This window comes from Atta colombica, unplaced genomic scaffold (assembly GCF_001594045.1).
Source record: "Atta colombica isolate Treedump-2 unplaced genomic scaffold, Acol1.0 scaffold207, whole genome shotgun sequence".
NCBI classification, from domain to species: domain Eukaryota; kingdom Metazoa; phylum Arthropoda; class Insecta; order Hymenoptera; family Formicidae; genus Atta; species Atta colombica.
The window spans coordinates 562,109-582,861 of NW_017259302.1; the positions used below are offsets into that span (position 1 = coordinate 562,109).

At 31.1% G+C, this 20,753-nt stretch overlaps 3 protein-coding genes across 5 annotated transcripts in view; 2 read left to right on the forward strand and 1 right to left on the reverse strand.

Moving 5' to 3' along the window:
* Window positions 1-6,318, forward strand: part of LOC108687413 — an 80,940-nt gene extending 74,622 nt beyond the window's left edge. The window contains 12 exon segments of the mRNA XM_018193167.1: window positions 1-207; window positions 289-471; window positions 1,058-1,645; window positions 1,772-2,719; window positions 2,845-3,213; window positions 3,317-3,772; window positions 3,860-4,052; window positions 4,272-4,503; window positions 4,588-4,858; window positions 4,974-5,212; window positions 5,314-5,500; window positions 5,740-6,318. The exon segment at window positions 1-207 is cut by the window's left edge and continues 1 nt beyond it. Coding sequence (XP_018048656.1) covers window positions 1-207; window positions 289-471; window positions 1,058-1,645; window positions 1,772-2,719; window positions 2,845-3,213; window positions 3,317-3,772; window positions 3,860-4,052; window positions 4,272-4,503; window positions 4,588-4,858; window positions 4,974-5,212; window positions 5,314-5,500; window positions 5,740-5,978 — 4,112 coding nt within the window. The 3' untranslated portion in view covers window positions 5,979-6,318.
* Window positions 6,319-6,812: 494 nt separating this feature from the next.
* Window positions 6,813-10,491, reverse strand: LOC108687486 (tRNA-splicing ligase RtcB homolog). Of its 3 annotated transcripts, none has more exons than XM_018193262.1 (11): window positions 10,327-10,491; window positions 9,582-9,681; window positions 9,235-9,430; window positions 8,982-9,112; window positions 8,741-8,867; window positions 8,533-8,639; window positions 7,950-8,109; window positions 7,677-7,852; window positions 7,467-7,601; window positions 7,192-7,356; window positions 6,813-7,040 (listed from the first exon to the last, which is right to left on the reverse strand). In XM_018193262.1, the coding sequence occupies exons 2-11, from the start codon at window positions 9,675-9,677 to the stop codon at window positions 6,813-6,815; spliced, it is 1,521 nt and encodes a 506-aa protein (XP_018048751.1). In that variant the 5' UTR covers window positions 9,678-9,681; window positions 10,327-10,491. The 3 variants fall into 3 exon arrangements, with proteins under 3 accessions (XP_018048751.1, XP_018048750.1, XP_018048752.1); XM_018193261.1 differs by having other exon boundaries at window positions 10,316-10,491; XM_018193263.1 differs by lacking the exon at window positions 10,327-10,491 and adding an exon at window positions 10,058-10,247.
* A 240-nt stretch (window positions 10,492-10,731) lies between these two features.
* Window positions 10,732-19,892, forward strand: LOC108687444 (centrosomal protein of 290 kDa-like). The gene is made up of 23 exons (XM_018193207.1): window positions 10,732-10,951; window positions 11,150-11,234; window positions 11,319-11,365; window positions 11,444-11,518; window positions 11,592-11,727; window positions 11,808-11,944; window positions 12,035-12,273; window positions 12,350-12,482; window positions 12,786-12,976; window positions 13,057-13,198; window positions 13,324-13,561; window positions 13,787-13,952; window positions 14,068-15,405; window positions 15,487-15,784; window positions 16,047-17,119; window positions 17,255-17,453; window positions 17,570-17,790; window positions 17,882-18,029; window positions 18,088-18,483; window positions 18,561-18,727; window positions 18,814-19,018; window positions 19,096-19,353; window positions 19,446-19,892. Exons 1-23 carry the CDS (start codon window positions 10,772-10,774, stop codon window positions 19,518-19,520), a joined length of 6,147 nt encoding a protein of 2,048 aa, XP_018048696.1. The 5' UTR covers window positions 10,732-10,771; the 3' UTR covers window positions 19,521-19,892.
* Window positions 19,893-20,753: the final 861 nt, after the last annotated feature.

The following is a 20,753-nucleotide window of genomic DNA, read 5'->3' on the forward strand; positions in this document are numbered from 1 at the left end:
TTGTTCCATTGCCAGGACCTCGACCAGAATGTTATACAAACAATGAATGTGCGCGCGACAAGCAATGCATAAATTCACTTTGCGTAAATCCGTGTGTTGCTGGTGATCCATGCGGCAAGAACTCTCTGTGCCATGTTGACAACCATAATCCGATTTGCAAATGCCCGATTGGCTATATCGGCGATCCTAAAACCAAGTGTATACCACGTAAGCATTATTAGGAATAAAGAATATATTTTGGAAAAATTGTAACAATTTTATCCCATATTACGATATTTTTAATTGCAGCGGAGATCACGCCTGAATGCGTATCAAACAGCGAGTGCGCAGGAAATTATGCGTGTGTCAACGGCATGTGCATTAATCCTTGCAACTGTGGACCCAATGCCAAATGTAACGTCATAAATCATTATCCTTCTTGTGTATGTCCTCCAGGCTATTCTGGAAATCCTCAATTAGGATGTTTTAAACGTAAGTAGCATTTATTCTATTCTTTTTATACAGTGAATTTTATATAGCGAATGAAATTTATAACTTAATTATAATAGTTTTAAATCGGACCGATGAGAATAAATTTAATTAAGTAAGAGAAATCTTATTATCGGTCAAAGCGGAGCTTAGCGCTTAAATATTTCGGTACGAATTTATATACATTTAAATAACTTAACAAACCGCGCGCCAAAATCTTTTTTGATTTTGAAACGCACATATGAACAGAAATAGAGTAATAATATCATATTAATGACACGTAATTTAATAATATAATTAATGCTAATAAGCATTTTGTAAGAACATTAATAATTTAATGTTAATAAAAATCTTAAAAACTGCAAATAATTTATTATTATAACAATTATTTGCAGTTTTTTAAGATTACTATATGTTAATATATTTATAATATGTTTATAGTATATGAATTATTTTAATTGCGATTACATCTTATTATTAATGGCGCGACTTAATCGTCTTACTAATAGGACACTATTCCGGATCACAAGAATTACAAAAAAAATCTCATAATTTTTAATGTATTTCTTTTCATGATTATCTATTTCAGTTGATTGTGAATCTGACAGCGAATGTGACTACGCAGCTACCTGCTATAATGGCCAATGCGTGAATCCTTGCATCTTGGACAATAAATGCGCTATCAACGCGGAATGCTACGGCAAGAATCATCGGTCGGCTTGTCGTTGCGGTCCGGGTTATTATGGCAATCCGCAGATTCATTGTGAAAGAGTTGAGTGTAATACCGATCATGATTGTCCCCACAATTTGGCTTGCAACGACGATCGCTGTATAAACCCATGCGCCGAGAATTCACTTTGCGCGCAGAATGCGGTTTGTTACGTTCAAGATCACATTGCATCCTGCCGTTGCCCCGAAAACATTCCGCTGGGAAATCCATTCTCTTATTGCGAGCGGCATACCGCAGTGGAAATAGAGGAGCCTGAATGCAAAGTCGATATCGATTGTTTAGACAAGTTGGTGTGCATTCGGGAGAAATGCATCGATCCTTGCCCGGTCATCAAACCATGTCTCGAAAATGCTCGTTGTGATGTTCTCGATACGGTACCCGTAAGGACCATGATTTGCACCTGTCCTGAGGGTTGGATCACCGATATCGACGGTGTTTGCAGGCCAAGTAAGTAAAGCTAAATATTATTTGAATCGATCAATTAAAAAACAATATATTGGTTATCCATAAATTATTTTATGGATAACCCATTTTAAAATAATTGGTTATCCATAAATTTTTTTAATGTTATAGTACAATTGACGGTCATTGGAACGTGTACGACGAACGACGATTGCAGTGATCGTGAGACGTGTATTAACAGGCAATGTCGCAACCCCTGCAACTGCGGTACTAATGCGGCTTGCTACGTAAAGAATCATAAACCAATCTGCTCGTGTGAGCAGGGCTATCAAGGCAATCCCGAGATCGCCTGTTATTCCGTCGAGTGCCAGCACGACAGTCAGTGCACGCTCGATAAGACCTGCAAGAATAATAACTGTGTGAACCCATGCCTGGTCACAGATCTATGCGGTACCAATGCCGAGTGCTTCCCGAACAATCACGTAGCCGACTGCCGTTGCCGTAAGGGCTATCATGGTAATCCCTTGGATCGCTGTCGCGTGATCGGTTGCTACAGTAACGGCGACTGTCCAGGCGATCACTCGTGCATCAACATGCAATGTATCGATCCTTGCATCCATGACAATCCCTGCTCGCCTCGCGCGGAATGTAGAGTCCTAAATCACTTGCCGATATGCCGCTGCCCATCGGGCTTCACCGGAAATCCGTACATCAATTGCCAACTAGAAGTCAGACCTGAATGTAGAGAGGATAGTGACTGTCCGGATTCACTCGCTTGTTTGAGCAACAAATGCCAGATTCCATGCCCGATCATACAACCATGCACTGAGCCGTCTGAGTGTCGGGTTCTACCGACGCATCCGATACGCACCATGGTATGCGTATGCCCTAGCGGATACGTTAGCAGCGGCAGTGGTACTTGTCGAGCTACCAAACCGATTCTCAAAATCGAATGTACCAAGGATGATGATTGTTCTTTGGAACGCTCCTGCGTGAACGCGATCTGTAAGGATCCCTGCGCGTGCAGGCCTAACGCGGTTTGCAATGTCATCAATCATAAGCCGATATGCTCGTGTACGCTAGGATATGACGGAAACCCGGATATTCTTTGTACAAGAGGTACTTTTTTGTTTTGTTGTTTGTAGACAAATTATAATTTTTCCTCGCTTAAGAGGAAATTTCACGTTAATAAAGAGTTATATTTTCTAATGATATATATTTTTATGTTGTATTTTGATATTTAGTTGCAGGATGCAAAACGGACAATGATTGCAGCGGTTCACACGTGTGTGTCCAACGCAATTGTGTACCAGCGTGCTCGCCATCCTTGGCCTCTTGCGGCAAGAACGCCGTATGTCACGGCATCCATCATAAGGCTATCTGCGAGTGTCCACCAGGTTTTGGTGGCAATCCGCGGGTCTCCTGCGTTCTGTTAGGATGCAGGACTAATTCCGATTGTCCTACCAATAAGGCTTGTATTAACAATCGCTGTGAAAATCCCTGTATACAGAATCCATGTACTGACAATATGGACTGCAATGTTTATAATCACATTGTGGAATGTGCGTGTCCACCTGGCTACATCGGCGACATTAAGTCAGGCTGTACTAAAGGTAAAAGAAAGATCTATTTCAGCTTTGCTGAAATTAATATATGCACATAATTAGTTCTTCAGTTTTAATTTCTCGCTGATCTTCTTTTTCAATCTTTTTGTAGTTAAGGAAAAGTGCAAAGCAGACAATGAGTGTCCTTCCCAAACTGCATGCTTCAACGGACAGTGCATTAATCCGTGTACTAAGATCGCACCGTGCGGTATTAACGCCGAATGCAAAGTTCTGGATACCAGCCCAATCAGGACCATGATATGCGAATGTCTCCCAGGATACCGTGGAAACGCGATTATCCGTTGTGATCAAATTCCAGCGGAAATCTGCCCAATTGGGAAAGGACAGATTCGCGATGAATACGGCAATTGCGTCTGCCCACCTGGATTCGGTAAGGATGCAAACGACGTCTGCATACCTTGTCGCAAACAATCTAATATGGTGATAAACGAAGAAGGCTTCTGCGTGTGCGATTTAGAAAAGGGCTTCAGTATAGATGAATATGGTCGTTGTGTTTGTCCGACGCGATACGGATACGAAATAGATACCAAAGGATATTGTAGACAAAGTAAGCTGGTTATTCAATTTCTTATATTGATCAAGAGGTGTTTTACGATTCCTCATTTCACTAATCTATCATCGCGGTTAATTTCAGTTGGTGTAATCGAGTGCAGACATAATGACGACTGCGCCGACGACAGATATTGCGATAAAGTCACTCATACTTGCCAAGATCCTTGCAAGAAGCAACAGTGTGGCGTGCACGCGCTTTGTAACACTACCAGACATCAAGCTATCTGTATCTGCATTAATGGCTATTTGGGCAACCCATACACTCAATGCTGTACGTTGAAAATTTGTAAAAATAAACGCGTAGTTTCGATAATTTACAATAATTTAAAAGATTTTACATATATAAGTTTTTAGAACATACATTCGATTTTTAAAACGTATCATTTTTTTCGTGAATTATATTTTTTATAAATAATAATAAATTAATCGATATGGAGTAACTTTCGTCTGAAAAATTCTTTTAATGCTTATGTTTCCTATCTTTTAGATGACAGAAAGGATGGTCGAACAGATTTCCCTAGACCGGAAATGGATGTAAGTTGCCTATCAGATGGAGTACAAGTCGTAATACATTTGCAAGATCAAGACTTCGACGGGGTCTTGTACGTTAAAGGTCGTAGCAAAGATGAACAATGCAGACGAGTTGTCTCGATACCGGCCGAAACTGATCATAAAACCGAAACGTTCAAAGTTGCATTTGGCAATTGCGGACTCATACATGTGAATGTTAGTTGAATAACATTTTATATCATAACTGCTTCAATGACTTGTTGCATTGAAAGATATTTACATTATCTTGATTCTTTTTAGGGACAAGCTAGCTTTGTGCTCGTTATACAGAAACATCCGAAATTGATGACTTACAAGGCACAAGCTTATCATATTAAATGTATATACCAAACTGGAGAACAAAATGTTACCCTTGGTTTTAACGTCTCCATGTTGACGACTGCCGGAACAATCGCTAACACTGGTCCACCTCCTATATGCGTAATGAAAATAGTTGCACAAAATGGAAATGAAATTAACTCTGCCGAAATTGGAGATAATCTAATGCTTCAAGTGGAAGTTCAACCTTCAAGTAAGTGCCGTATTTTATTTTTAATAATGTTTCATGTGTAATTTCAATTATTTATTTAATTATTTAAACATCAATTTAATCCTGCTATAAAATATGAGAATAAATAATATTGCAGCTATTTATGGTGGATTTGCGCGAAATTGTGTCGCTAAAACGATGGAAGATAATTTAGAGAACGAGTACATCGTAACGGATGAAAATGGTTGTGCGACAGATCCCACCATATTCGGAGAATGGGAGCAAAATCCTGATACTCAATCATTAATGGCTAGTTTTAATGCGTTCAAATTCCCTAGCAGTGACAATATAAGATTTCAGTGCAATATACGCGTATGCTTCGGACGCTGTCAACCTGTGAGTACTCGAAACCATTTACTCGTAATCATTTTATATATATATTTCATTTAGCTGAAATGCCAGCTTTGACAATAAAAATATATTTCTTCTATCATCAGGTAAACTGTCGCGGTTATAATGCCTTTGGCCGTCGTCGTAGAGACGTTGATTCCGAGATTAACGATACATCTCTAAGTGTATCCGATGGATATGAAGGTCAACTTCGTGAAGAGATAACTATTCAATCGAACTTAATATTCACTCTGGAAAGGAGAGAGGAGAGGTATACAGCAGATCCAGCTGAAGGTAAGGCATAACACGTGTAAAAAAATACTGTAAAAGATGATGATTTGAAATGTGGCAAGTGTCTTGAAATAATTTATCGTCACTCTTTTAAAAAAATTATCACAGGCATCTAAAAATTAATTCATAAATTACCTAGTATGGCTAGATAAAAGCCACTACCTTTTATGGTGATTCTTATGCGTATTAAAATAAAAGATTATTAAAATAAAAGAAGTAATCATTTTTGTGATACCTTTCAGCTCCTTCAGCACAAAGAGTGGAAGATATCTGTGTTTCTATGGTCGGCTTTATCATAGCATTAATAATTACGGCACTTTTGGCATTGGTTGCCGTAGCTATTGCTGTGTCATGCTGGCTTATGGCGTATCGACGTCAGCCAAAGACTGCTGGACCACTGCCACACCCACCAGAGTTCCCAAACCCCTTGTTCACTACTGAATCTGTAGCTGAACCTTCTCCTGACTATCACCTATCATAAGTTCGTTAGAATAATATTTTATAAATAACGTACATTTTTTATAATTCTCGTGGAATGCATTTCAGACCATTCGTCCTATTGGTCGGTTTTGTATTTCGGTGTACAACTCCTCCAGTGACTATCACTTCTCTTTGTACTCTCTTTTCAAGGGTTCAAACAATAAGTCACTGTTATACGTTATGAGTCATGATATATACATACTATTTATGGTGATGGGTTCGCTTCCATTATCTACTTGCGAGTAAAAACACGGGACTATCTTTTCTTCGTGTATCTTTCTTGTATTATTTTCTCTAGTCAGTGGAGGATTTGTTAAATATAATGCTGCGAATTTTTAATTCCTGTGTAAAGTCAACGAATTAGTCTAATATAGCTTTCTTATGATGAAAATAGGTAATTGTACATTTTCTCTAATAAATCGCTAACGAAATATTTTTAAAAATTTTGTTATCTCTTATTCTTTTTTTCCCTTACCCTGTTATGTATAGTTCATGATATATAACATACGTAATTATAAATAACTTTAAACATAAATAATTTTAATTTATTTTAGTAACTACATTAATAACACATATATGTATAAATATCTCATAATATCATTAGATACAATGAACTTATACATTAAGCATTATTTTATTATTAAATAAGAAAGCTAATGTAATATCAATATATTAATATAATTTTTATATTGTGAAATGTATTTAATATAATTTATAAAAATGGAAAGTTATATAAATAATTTTACATACAATTTAAGCTTTATTCATCGATATCTTAATTCTAATTTGCTTTACGCTATTATAAAAACACAGTCAAAATATTTTCTTGTGGAAATTATCCTTTAATAACCGCGATTGGCCGCAGTTTGATGCATTTCTTGGAAATTCCAGCTGCGTGACAAGTATTAACAACGTCTGTTACATTCTTATAGGATTCCGGTGCTTCTTCCATGACCAATTTTGGTGAAGCAACTCGAATAGATATACCTAATTGTTCTAATTTTTCCAAAACTTGCATGTAATCCAAGTTTCTACGTGACTTTGCTCTTGAAAGAGCACGGCCCTGTACATACATTTTTTGTATATAGAGATAGTTTTCATATTTTCCTTTATGTAATATAAATATATTATTTGTATGAAGTTATTTGTAAAATTAAAATTGATATAAATGATATATAATATATGTATATAAAATTAATAAATTCTACACTTACGGCACCATGACATGTTGATCCAAATGTTTCTTTCATACCCTGTTCTGTCCCAGTCAAAACATAACTGCATGTACCCATTGTACCCCCGATTAAAACTGGTTGACCTGTTAACTGATAATCTACAGGAATCAAAGGATGGTGCGGTGGAAAGGCTCTTGTTGATCCCTTCAAGTAAAATACATTTACATACATTTGATAAGAATTATATTATAATATATTCATATCAAAATTAAGCTATTATTCACAATTGTAATGTATATCTTATAAACACTTACCTTTCTATGAACTAAAAGTGTCTTTTGTTTTCCTTCAACTATATGTTCTTCTATTTTGGCAATATTATGAGACACATCATAAATAACATGCATATCTAAATCATCGGGAGACGAGTTGAATTGTTTTGCAAATGCCTATTAAAATATATATATTATGTATTATTTTGTATTTCTATTAATTAGTATTTATATATATGTTCTTTAAAGTACCTGTCGGCTAAGGAATGTCATAGAACTTCTATTAACCCAAGCAAAATTAGCAGCAGCTGCCATTGCTTTCAAATAATCTTGACCTTCTTGAGATTTAATATGAGCACATGCAAGTTGCCTGTCATTGGTTTCAATATTGTCACGTTTCATAGCTTTTTCCATTTGTACAAGTGCATCTGAAATGTCACTTTGTTGTATAGAATAATTTTTAATAGTTTCTAAATATAATATACAAGGAGAAAAAGAAACAAAATCACATGTATAATGTATAACCTGTAGCAACTTGATGACCAAATCCTCTGCTTCCCGAATGAATCATAACACAAATTTGTCCTTTTTCTTCAATACCCATTTTATATGCAGCCCATTTATCATATATTTCATCTACTACTTGAATCTCTGCGTAATGGTTTCCAGCTCCTAATGTACCTAACTAATATAAAATTATTTAATAATATAAATATAAATATTAGAGATGCATCCAGTATCAAGAAATTTTCCGGTATTTTTTTAATATTTGACTCGGCAATATATTTGGCTGAAATTTTATATTTGTTTTTATATTTTTTTATTTCATATTAAAAATTTGCGTTATTGATGTAGAATTCTATTCTTTTCAGCTGAACTTTTTGTACAATTTATGGTTTTGCATAATTATGCATAGTTTATGCCGAGATAAAATATATATAGATTGTCGGAATTTTAATTTTTTAATTCTTTAAATTTTGACTTCAGATTTGTAATCAGCAACCTCAAAATCTTCCATATTAAAATTCCATATTAAAATATATTTACTAGAAAAAATTGCAAATAATTTAAAAATATGATTTTATAGATATCTATTATGTTATCATACTTGAGGAAGTCCGCGTTTCTTAGCTCTCATTGACACTTTTGATGGATCAGCGTTAAGCATTCTTCCATATTCTTCACAATGTTCTTTATCTTCAGCCCAAATGTAACCTAAGTACATTTTATATGAGTACTTTTATTATTTAATATATATTATTTAATATATATTTTTATTTCATCAATAACTTTTGTTTCATATTTTTTTCCCTTACCTTCTCTCAAAGACCAATCCATTCCCATTTCTAACGCTTCCTCTAAATCCCGTGCATTCATTGGTATAATTCCTTTAGATCCAACACCAACTGGAATGTGATCAAACATACTTTGCGCAAGTTGTTCCTAGAAAAAAAAAGGTTTTTTTTATGTAAAATGTATAGCACAGATATATACATTATTACTATTTTATAGTGCATAAAATTATAAAAACAATTATTAAGAAGAAAATGGTATTACTTTTACTGGTAAGACGTCTCTCTCGAATAAATTTGTTCGTAATAAACGAACACCACAATTAATATCAAAGCCTACACCACCAGGTGATACAATTGATTTTGGATCATCCATATCAAATGCTGCCATATTACCTAAATGTAATATACTCATTCATTATTTTATTATTTCATTCATTTGATATAGTCAATTATTACAGACTATTTAAAATTCATGTGTTGGACAAAAATATAAGAAAATAAAAGATGATATATACCAATAGCAAAGCCATAGCCAGAGTGTACATCTGGTAATCCGACAGACCTCCATACAATACCAGGTAAAGCAGCCACATTAGCAATCTGTTTCATCCCAGGAAGAAAGCCTCCAACTGCACCTGGCCGACATGCATTGCGCAACTCATCAAACATTAATCGCTCCAATGTATTATTTACATAAAACACTCCTTCAACCTTTAATCATAGTTTATTTATGTAGATAAAGACAGATAAAAACATGTAATATTAAAAATATCATGAAAGTGTTATATACATATGTTTCTTAATATCTTATTCTTACATTTTACATATACATATAATATACATATAATAGAAAAAAAATTACCTTCATGTTAGGTTGAAAGCCTTTCTTGATTCTCCAACAACATTCATTTATTTTCTCCAAATATTTAAGTTCCTCTTGATATTGCCTTACAACCATTTTTCTAAAAAATAAGAAAATAAAATTGCATATAACATAAAGTATATAGCAAGTATATAGCAATAAATTTAAAATAAAGAGTCGCACAGTTAAAATACAGATATAAAAGATATAAAATGTATGCTGTTTTCAGTCAAGCCTTATATTTAAGACTTTCTTAAATTTATCTTTAGGTGCTCTATGATTATTTTATTGGCCAGAACATCTAAAGATGAACTTAAGGATTAATTATAAAACTTATACCTTAAATATAAAACTATAAATACGAGTAATAGTTACATATTAAAAATAAAAAACAACAATATTATATATAAAAAAACTTTTTTTTTGAAGATTATGTATGCTGTAATTGTGCTTTTAAAAAATAAAGAATATCTTACAGAAGATGCGTTCCATTTTATGCAATGTGTGCATGATGTTTCATTTTATACTTCCTTAATATTCAGTGAATAACAAAGATAAAATAAAACATCATAATTGTGTAAAATAGGAAGCCTTAAATATAAGGCTTGATTATGAATACGAGCAGACTAATGTTCTGATCATGATGTAAAAGGATCTTGATTTACTCTCTCTCTCTTACATCTTGATTCTGATCTCACTTAATCTCTTTGTGTGCATGTTGGAACAATACTTACACAGTACTTACACAATTATGTAAACAATTCTGATATGCAACACAACACACCAATCTTTTCAAGTCTTCTGATGAATCTTCTATGTTATTACAACTCCACTGTGATTAGAGATTCTAGGATAATTCGCCCTGTATATTATCGTCTGTAAGTATACATCAGAAAGAAACCTGAGAGAGAATATGATAGTCCAAAACTAAATATCGATTTATCTGCAGCCTTGAAAAGTGGACATATGTACCCTCAGAAAAGTGAACCTTGCTATGTAGTTTACATCCACTTTTTCAGAGGGCAGCATTTTGCAGTTTTGGGCGATCATGTCCTCTCTCAGGTTTCTCTCTGCTTCCACCATGGTAATGTTTGTAAACTGTTTACTGTAGCATGTCAAATCGAAGAATATCCGAGAGATAATGCAGATGAGGGTTGCATGATTCATTGCTTGATTGCTATCGCGAAAAAATGGTTCGCACTGACTGGGATCGGTTATTATCCGTAAATGCTTCGTCTTTAACAGACGAAGAAATCGAGGATCTTTTTCCCGCTGTGATTCGATGTGACGTGGATGAGATTGCTGACATACATGGTTTGCGGACGCTTGTGAGACTGTCACAAGAAATGTTGACTTATAAAGATAATCAAGTACGGAAATTATTTTTTATTATTATTTATTCACGTTAAATTATTGATATACTAATGTCTACTATATCGTTATAAATATGCTTTCTATATGATGATACTTAATAGCTTAATATTTATTTTCATTTAAAAAAAGTTTGTTCACAAAAATAAATTTTCCTCGTTAATATTTTAAGTGTAAAATAATTCTATTAATATTAGGTCGAGGCTTTGCTTCTTGAGTGTGGCGAATTAAAAGAAATGATAGCTTCATTACGTCCAGAGACTGCTAAACGAAAGATCAAAGGTAACATTATCATAACTTTGTATATATATATATATATATACACACTTTCTATCTTCAAGTATTATTTACATGATATCTTGACAGATCGTGGTACAACTGCAGCAAAACAAGAAAATGATGGTTTTATTAGAGTAAGTTTTTTTACTTAGTGTACCATTAAGTGTTTTGTATTTTGTGTATTTATTAAGTGTTTTATATTTTGTATATAGGATACAGATTTAAAGAGACATTCAGATGCACAAGGCAAAAGTGAAAAAGTTAAGACACTTATGGCTGAATTAGAGGTAAATATATATAACAAAGTGTTTACAGTAATAATAATAATACATTTTCTTTGTATCATTTTTTATTTTTTAGAATTTGGATAAAGAGAATGAGAGTCTTAAGGAGCAGCTAACAACATTGAAAGATGAAATGGAAGATGCAACAGAAAAAATGAACGAAGTGACTGAAGAACTTCGTTCAGCACAAATAAAAATTGTGGAATATAAAGGTTTTTTTATATGAATAATATACCTATTTTTTTTATGAATTTGATGTTTTGATAAATATATAAATGCCATGTCATTACAGAAAAGATATTGAAGTTGGAGCAAGAAAATGCAGCTTTAGTTATTCAAATAGAAGAATTAACAGTACAACAAGTAGATAGAGACAAATTGCTGGATGAATTTGGTATAGCCATTGATGCTAGAATATCTGAATGGAAGGTATTAAATAAATTTGGTATAATGCTTATAAAAGAATTTAGAATATTTTTAAAAAATATGTATATGAATTTATATGATTTATGTTATAAGGACGTATTAGATGAGAAAGACATGGAGATAACACGTTTGAAGGAAAGCTTATCACATTCTTTAATGCAGTCGATTACATCAGTAAAAGAAGAAAATAAAACACAGATTGTTCAGCTAAATGACGAAATAGTTCGTAGGGATGCGATTATAGCTGAATTGCAAACTAAACTTTCTGAAGCAGTCATTGAAATAAATGAGAGTGCTGCACTTATAGAAAAATTAAAAGGAGAGACACATGGGTATATAGTCTTTTATATTTATCCTATTTGTAATATCTTTTTAATTGTTTTTGAAAATTATTAATTCATTTTACAGGTCTGTAAAAAGTGATAAACGAAAAGAACAAAAAAATTTATTGAAAAAAATACAAATTGCAAATGAAAAGATTTCTAACTTAGAAAACGTATTGTCACAAGCACAGAATGATGCCACGTCACAGAGTAGTAAAGTCAGACATTTATATTTGCATATTTAATTTATACAAGACTGTATAAAAAATTATTGCCATTGTTTATTTTTTTAAACTATAAATCTCTTGTTTAAGAGTTAATTTTTTCCTGAAAAAGTTAGGAAATATGAAAATTTTTTAAATTATAATTTTTATCATTTTTTAGTATTAAATATTTCATAATTATTTGAAAATAAAGCAATTAAAAAAAATCATATTAATAAATATATAATAAAAATGGCAATAATTTTATTAAATACTTATTTGCTAAATAATATATTAAATGATAAATTTTTTATGTAGTTATGCGAAGTATTATCTACATTAAAAAAATATGAAGATGGAAATCAGACTTTAGCTAAAGCATTAAACGAAATTAAAGAATTAAAAATTAAAATTGATCATAAGAATGAATATATTGAAGATTTAGCCAATGTTATTAATAAATTGGAGATATTAAATTCATATCAAGAAATGGAGATCTTAACTCTTAGGTAAAATTCTAAAATATTAATTTATATTCCTTATCCCTAAAAAAGGAAATAAGTATAACTTTTTTTCCATATCATAACAGAGAAAAATTAGGAATTCCAGAGGATGAATCGATATCGATTAAAAATGTTGTAGCGAAACGTAAAGAGGAATCAAAGAAAATGGAAGAATTTATTCAGCAAAATAAAAGCCTTGTAGAAGAAAATTTAGAATTAAAATCAGATGTAAGATTATTTATGAAAAATTAACTTAGAACTTGTGTATAAAATATATGTATGTTTTCCGTTTGAGATAATTTATAATGATATATACTAGAGGAAGTCCTGTTACAAATTTTTACTTTTTGTAGATAAGAATGTTAAAATATAAATTGAGTAAGTCTGAGAAATTAGATATTTCAAACAATTTAGGTGATTCCAGTAATCAGTTTTTACATTCGACTAAATTAGTGGAATCAGAAAATATGCAAATATCTTCCAAAATAGATATTTCTGAAGTTAATCAAAATATTCAGATACTTATAGAAGAAAATGAGGCACTTAGAACGGGCATGCATGAGATTATGGACAGTATACGCAATCAAGATGGTGAATTTTCGCTAACTTTAACGGTACTTTAGTATTGCACACATTTCCATTTCTGACACTGTATTTTATTCTGCTTAATTATTTTTTATTTAATATGAAATAAAATCTGCTAAACCTATTTAATTTTTCTATTTGATTTGAGTAGATATAGAACATTGCTATTTTTGTATTTTTTTAATAGTGTCTTAAAAAAAAGCTAATATCTCACTACATTTCTCGTTTTAGGTAAGAGTGAAGTGGAAATACAATCCAGTACATTGGAACGATTATTAGAAGCTTTAGACGTTAGACATTTAGCTGGTTGGTACCATCCAGCTATGAGATTGCAAGAACATCTTAATGTTGTACAGGGTAGTAATGCTGAGTTAAGATCACAACTTAAAACGCTGAGGTATTTTTCGAATTTGTTATCAAAGTAGTACTACTATATTTTCTGTTATAAACAATGATATAATTGATATATTATCTTTATTATAATTTATAAAATATTATCATGTGATTTACAGGAAAGAATTGCAAAGGAAGGATAATATTTTGCAAGATTTAGCAATAAATAAAGATATAGATTTTGAAAAATTATATGAGAAACATGGGGAAGATGAAGTGATAACAATGTATCTTGCAGAAATGAAAGCTTTACAAATGGCATATAAAAATGAAACAGAGGAATGGGAGAAGCAGAAAGATTTATTAGTTCAAGAAAATAATGAGTTGACAGATGAGATAGATGGTCTTAAAAAGCAATTAGAAATTTATAAGAAAAATTGGCAGATTATTGAAAATGGAGATGACGAAGCTCAGAAAGCCTTTGCAGCAAAAACGACAGAATATGCGGATATTGCTAATGAAATAATAGTAATGAACAGAAAAAATGCTAGTCTTCAACAATTGCTTAACAAGGAAACTAATAGATTATATGAATATCAAAAAGAAATAATTAAAAAAGAGAGTGATTTTAATAAAACGCTTACTGAGGCAAATAAATACAGTAAAACGTTGCTATCAGAAATTTCACTCTTGCAGAGTAATTTATATAATTCTGTGAGTGTAATAGTGTATAACGAATTGAAAGAAAAATATGAGGAATTGAATATACGTCATCATGCTTTGTTAGAAACTATTATGGTATCTCCTAGTTCTAACGAAATATTATCTTTGAAAACAGAAATAGAGGCAATAAGACAGGAGAAAGGGCAATTAATTGAAGATTTGCGGAAAACAAATTACGAGAGTGATGATTGTTTACAACAAAAATTGAAAGAGATAGAAACCAAGGAATTAATTGAAAGACAGCGAGCTGATCAAATGGCTAGATTACTTGAAATATCACAAGCGCAATTAACCAAGTACGAAGATAATGTTAAACAACTTTCTATTTCTAATTCTGAATTGCAAGAGAGATTGATTGAAGTACACAAGACATTGTCTAAAAAGATAAGGCTGCAAGAAACGATACAAACAGATGATAACCGTATACAAGAATTGCAAAATGAAAAGAAGCAACTTTTTATAGAGAATAAAAGTTTGAAAAAAATGCTACATATTTCTAAAGAAGAAGCTCATTTACAATATTCATTGAATTCGCTACAAACACTGGAATTAGACAGTCTTAGACATCAAATATTAGATTTGCAAGCAGTGAGTGAAGATAAAGCCACTATTTCAAGACTTGATTTTGAGCTTACGAGTAAGAAGATATCAGAAATGGAACTGTCTACACAGAAAACACGACTGCAGAATGAATTATCTTGTGCACAAGAAGAGTTTAATAATTTAAAACAAAAATACGAAGAAATGCGTAGTTACGTACAAGATTATCGGAAACAATGTGATAATCGTTGCAAGTAAAATCAGAAATTACTTTTAAACATTATTTTGTATATACGAATATATTAGGGTGTTATATACGTATTATACTGTTACAGGTATTACATAGATATTATATATTTTTTACAATGTCAATACGCAGGATCAACTTCTATAAGTACTTTAGAAAAAGTAATTACATTGACTGCAAAATTAAAAATAGACCGTCAAAATATTGATGCAGAACTGCAAAACGCAAAAAAATGTCATGAAGATATTAAATACGAACAACAATATCTATCTGCCCGTCTTGAGATTGTGGAACGTCTGAAAGACATGTTAGAGCAACAAATTGGCGCTGACAATGTTCAAAATATAATGGAACATTATGCCGAAACTTCACAGCAAATTTTAAGTGTAAGTCTGCAAATCTTTATGAGTTAATGGAAAAAATTTAATAAAATTGTTAAAACAACCTCGAGTTTATTACAATTAATATATTCTGCATATTTAAAATAATTTCTTCTAATTTCTAGCTTTTATGATGCATTTTAATCATAATATTTAACTCTAGTTAAATTCATATTTTATTTTATAATAAAATTTTAATATTAATGTTGCCTGCAGATCAAATTTTTAGGTTGTTTTCTCTAACAAAATTTTCTATTCTTTTACTTAGGATTTTAAATACAAAAGAAGAATAACTCATTTGGAGTATGAACTTCAAATTGCTAATAGTAAATTCAATGAATATGAGTCAGTAATAAATAGTATGGAACAGGATATGTTAAATATTCAGAGAGCTTGGTATCCGCAACAGGAATATCAAACTCGAATTACTATACCAAATTTTGAGACAAAATCTATTCAAGTAACGATGGAAACTCAAGTAGTTAGTGTTCAAACAGATCCTTACATTTGCTGCTTAAATAAAAATAAAAAAGACGAAATCGCTAAGGAAAGTAATAAGGAAACCGATAAGGAAACCATAATTTTTCAAGATATTCAAAAACCTATTAAATCAAGTAAAACTATAGAAAAAACATTCCGAGAAGTGGGAAATAATACAGAAGAAAGTACCAGCTCGGTAATGCTTAACGAACAGTTGGATCAAGCATTGAAACTTGCATCGGAACGCTCCGCAATGCTTGTCAAGTGTGAATCACAATTATCCGAGTATAAATTACAAATAGATGCTTTGAATAAAATGATTACGGAAAGAGATTCGCAGTATCAAGCAAAAGTAGATACTTTAAACAAAGCGATTGAGGAAAAAGATTCACACTTTGCTCAAAAACAAAATGTACTTGACGAGTTAACGATTCAACCTCGAGTTGCAAGTACTGATTGTGCTTTAAAATCGACAATAAATAGTTTACAGAAATTAATTAATCAAAAAGAAGAAACTATTTTAAGATATCAAAATTTATTAAAAGAAGACAGGGATGAGCACAGTCGGGCAGCAAGTCGTTTTCAGGATGAGATTAAGAATTTACATGATATATTAGCTATGCAAAGTAAAATTCGAAAAAGTGAAGATTCGATCGTAACTATAAAAAATGTTTTTGAAAAACCATCGACGTTTGATGAAACTACAGCAAGAAGCAGTGCTGTACAAGAAGAGGAAATTGCGAGACTGCATGAGAAAGTATCCACTTTCGAAGCAGAATTAAATATTAGCAAAGAACTGAGTGAGCGTTGGCATCGATTAGCAGAAGAAAGACTGAATCATATGGATCGTATGAGAGAAAGGTTTGTTTGATAACAATGTAAAATATTATTTTTTTTAATTTAATTAAATTTATAATTTTAAATGATAAACGATTAATAAAATAATAAATCTACATGAGAATTTTGAATGACACAAAGATAATTTATGTTTTATAGATTAGAGCAACAACATAAAAATGAATTAGAGAGCTACCGCGGTGAATTAAATAAATGGCATTCCGAGGCTGATGTACTTAGACAACAATTATCTGAGAATCGTATGTTACTCACAAAAGGAAACATCTCCCTGATGAAAGAGTTACAAGACAAAGATGACAAAATACATGAGTTAACTCTTGCTTGTCAGCAATTACAAGTAATTTTTTAGATTTATTAACTACTTTTTGTTAATTTACTGAAATTATATTTCAGTCTATTAAATTTATTTAATAGATTTATCTGTTGTGTTATTTCTATTTATCTATTACGTAGAATGAAGTTGAACTAATAGAATCTGCAAATCGGTCTCATCAAGTGATGGTTCATACTCGAGGCGATATGAAAATACACGAATCTACGCACAATAGTCAGCGCGATCAAATACAACAACAAAATCAAATGGATGTTTTACGTCGACAGCTTCAATCTTTAATGGAAAAAGAGAAAATGTATAAGAACGAAATAACTGATTTGAAGCAGCAACTTAGTCGCAGGTAAATCTATGTATCAATTTTTAAGCACATATTTTTATTTATTTTTTTCATATTATTTTTATATGTTAAGAATATTTTATAATTATTCCAGATACATGGCAATAAAAGCTCAGGAGAAGAAGATATCGCAACGTGAAATGCAACTTGAGCGCAAAGTAACAACTTTAGAAGAAGAGTTGCATAAAACAAAAACTCAATTAGATCGTGAATATTTGGCACAAGAAGCTAAAAGGGCTAAGGTATATTATTAAATACTGCTATTTTATAGTTATAGTATTTAATACATTCCTCTTTTAGACCGCAGAAGAACTTTTATTGTGGGAGAAACAGAAAAAATGGCAGCAAACGGCAGAAAAATTAAAGGAAAAGCTTAAAGAAAAGACTGATGAATATGAAAAATTGCTTGCAAATTATGAAAAGCTGCGATCTGTTGTTTCATGTATGGAACGAGAAAAATGGCATTTGAGAAGTAAACTCAAAGTTGAAAGCGATACTGTATCTGGTACTTCAGGAAGACCTATTTCAAATATTCAGTATAACACAGTGGAAGAACAACTGGAGAAAGAATGTCGAATATTGAGAGAACGTGTTAAGGAATTAACTGATCGCCTAGAAAAAGAAAGCAATGAACATTTGATGTTAGAAATAGTGGAATTAAAACGACATAATACAGCTTTGGAGGCAGTTTCTCAGGTTAGCATACTCATTATACTTTATTTTTACTGTGAATGCATGATTTTCATCATGTTTTATTCAATGCTATTTTACAGGGTAATACAAATGTAATTAATCAGCTTGAAAAACTAGAAATGACTAAAGATGTTCTTGAAAAAATGAATCTTAAGTTAGAAAGTGAAAACTTTGAGTTACGACTTGAGTTAGAAAGAGCGAATTCGGATACTCCGGGATTGCGAGAAAAAGTCGAACATTTAGAAAAGTATGTTCATGTTGTATATTTTTATATACTGTGAAAATATTGTAGATTGAGACAAACATAATATTATTATATTATTATTATTACAGATATATCCAATTGTTAAAAGCAGAAAAATCTTCTGATTCCACTCCTAGATCGTTAGAAAAAGAACTGTCAGAATCAAACAACAAAAAATCTATTTTTGAAATGGAAAAAACAATATTCACCTTGAAACGAATTATCGAGAAACTTCAGACAGAAAATAAAAGATTGAAATTTAATTCCAAGAAAACTCATCTTCTAGTTAATAAAGTAAATTGTACAATCCTTTCTTTGACATTATATTATAGCTTTCTTTTTTTTAATATTATATATGTTATTAAATATAGGGGAAAACAAATATTATTGAAAGAAGCACTCTATTCCAAAGACAATATGAAGAATCTCAGAAGCGTGTGATAAGTTTGGAGGCAGATTTACGATTAGCTGAACAAAGAGTATCTATGTTAGAAAATGCTCATAAGGAAGATGATAATGGAGATTTCCGAATCTTAAAACAACAATTGATTCATAAATCTGAACTTTTAAATAAAGTGAAACAATTGTTGACAAGGGCTGCTATAAATGAGAAGACTCTGCGGCAGCGTGTAAGAATTTAAATAGTTATTTTATTATTTAAAAGATAAAATAATTCAGAATTATTCACATTTTAATCTTGTTATTGTTATATTTTTATTAGGTGCAACAGCTAGAGTCAAAGCAAACTCTATCAGTAATACCAGAATGTTACGTGACTCCACCTACACCGCAATAATGAATATTTAAAAAATAAGCGATTTTAAATAAGCTGAGTTTGCAATGAAAAAAAAAACACTTTTATTAAGATATAAGGTACACATATTTTTATTTATATTCTTTCAATTAAACATTGTGAAGCCTTGTCTTCATTTTCATATAATTATGTTTTTTTTTATAACTAGTAATTTTATAATAATTTCATGTCGCACATACGATAATTACATCAATTTTTGTACGTGCAGGTGCACGATTTTCATCACAAATATTGATACAATATGTTCAAGAAATATTATTATCTCTTCTACATGTTCTATTCTTCATCTATTATTATCTCTTTTACATGTTCTCTTGAAATAATCAATAATAAAATTTTTTATTGATATCCTTACTTATTCCGTATTTCTTATATGTATAACAAAAAGTAAATTATTATAAAATTATAACTATTAAATATAAATTTAATTTTCTTAACCACAAGACAATTTGAATGACTAGATTGATTATATATATATATGTTTTTTTCGTTTTTACCTTCGTTTTTACCTCAGTCTGTTACTTTATAATATTATCTAATAAATATAATTCAAAATAAAAATAATTTAAACACTTAGAATATTTAATATAAGTAACGTTATATAAAATAATAAAATTTTAAAATTCTCTGTCGAACAAATATAAAATGGATTAGTATAATTAATTTACTTTGATTATTTCCATAAGTATATTAAAAAATATATCAAAATTTTTGATATATTACTAATAACTATTATGTGAAATAACGCGATATAAATAAAATATTTTCGCAATATTGAAGATATATGTATATAAACAAATTAGTATAAAATTATTCATTATTTTCTTTTTTCTAACATATATATTAAAATATTTGAATGTTATTTTAATTTTAAATAACTACTACGTGAAGTTGATAAGCTACAGATGAGTCAAGATTTCGAGAATCGAAACATTTCTTTAGATTTCGTCATTGTGAAACGTGTCGCGGTGATCGCAGTATCGCACTTCGTTCTATGATTTCCATTTGATGATATTATCGTTATATATGCGAAAAGTTATCGTAAATGTTTTCTACAGAGCGTCGAACGATGTTATAATCATTCTGGTGTTTATTATCGCGTAATTACTATATTACTGTTGTAATTTCGATATGCGATCCGTTTCTATGCATACAAAGATCAACGGAAGTTGAAGAGAGAACTTGTAAAGTAAAGCGAGATATTTGACTTTCTCA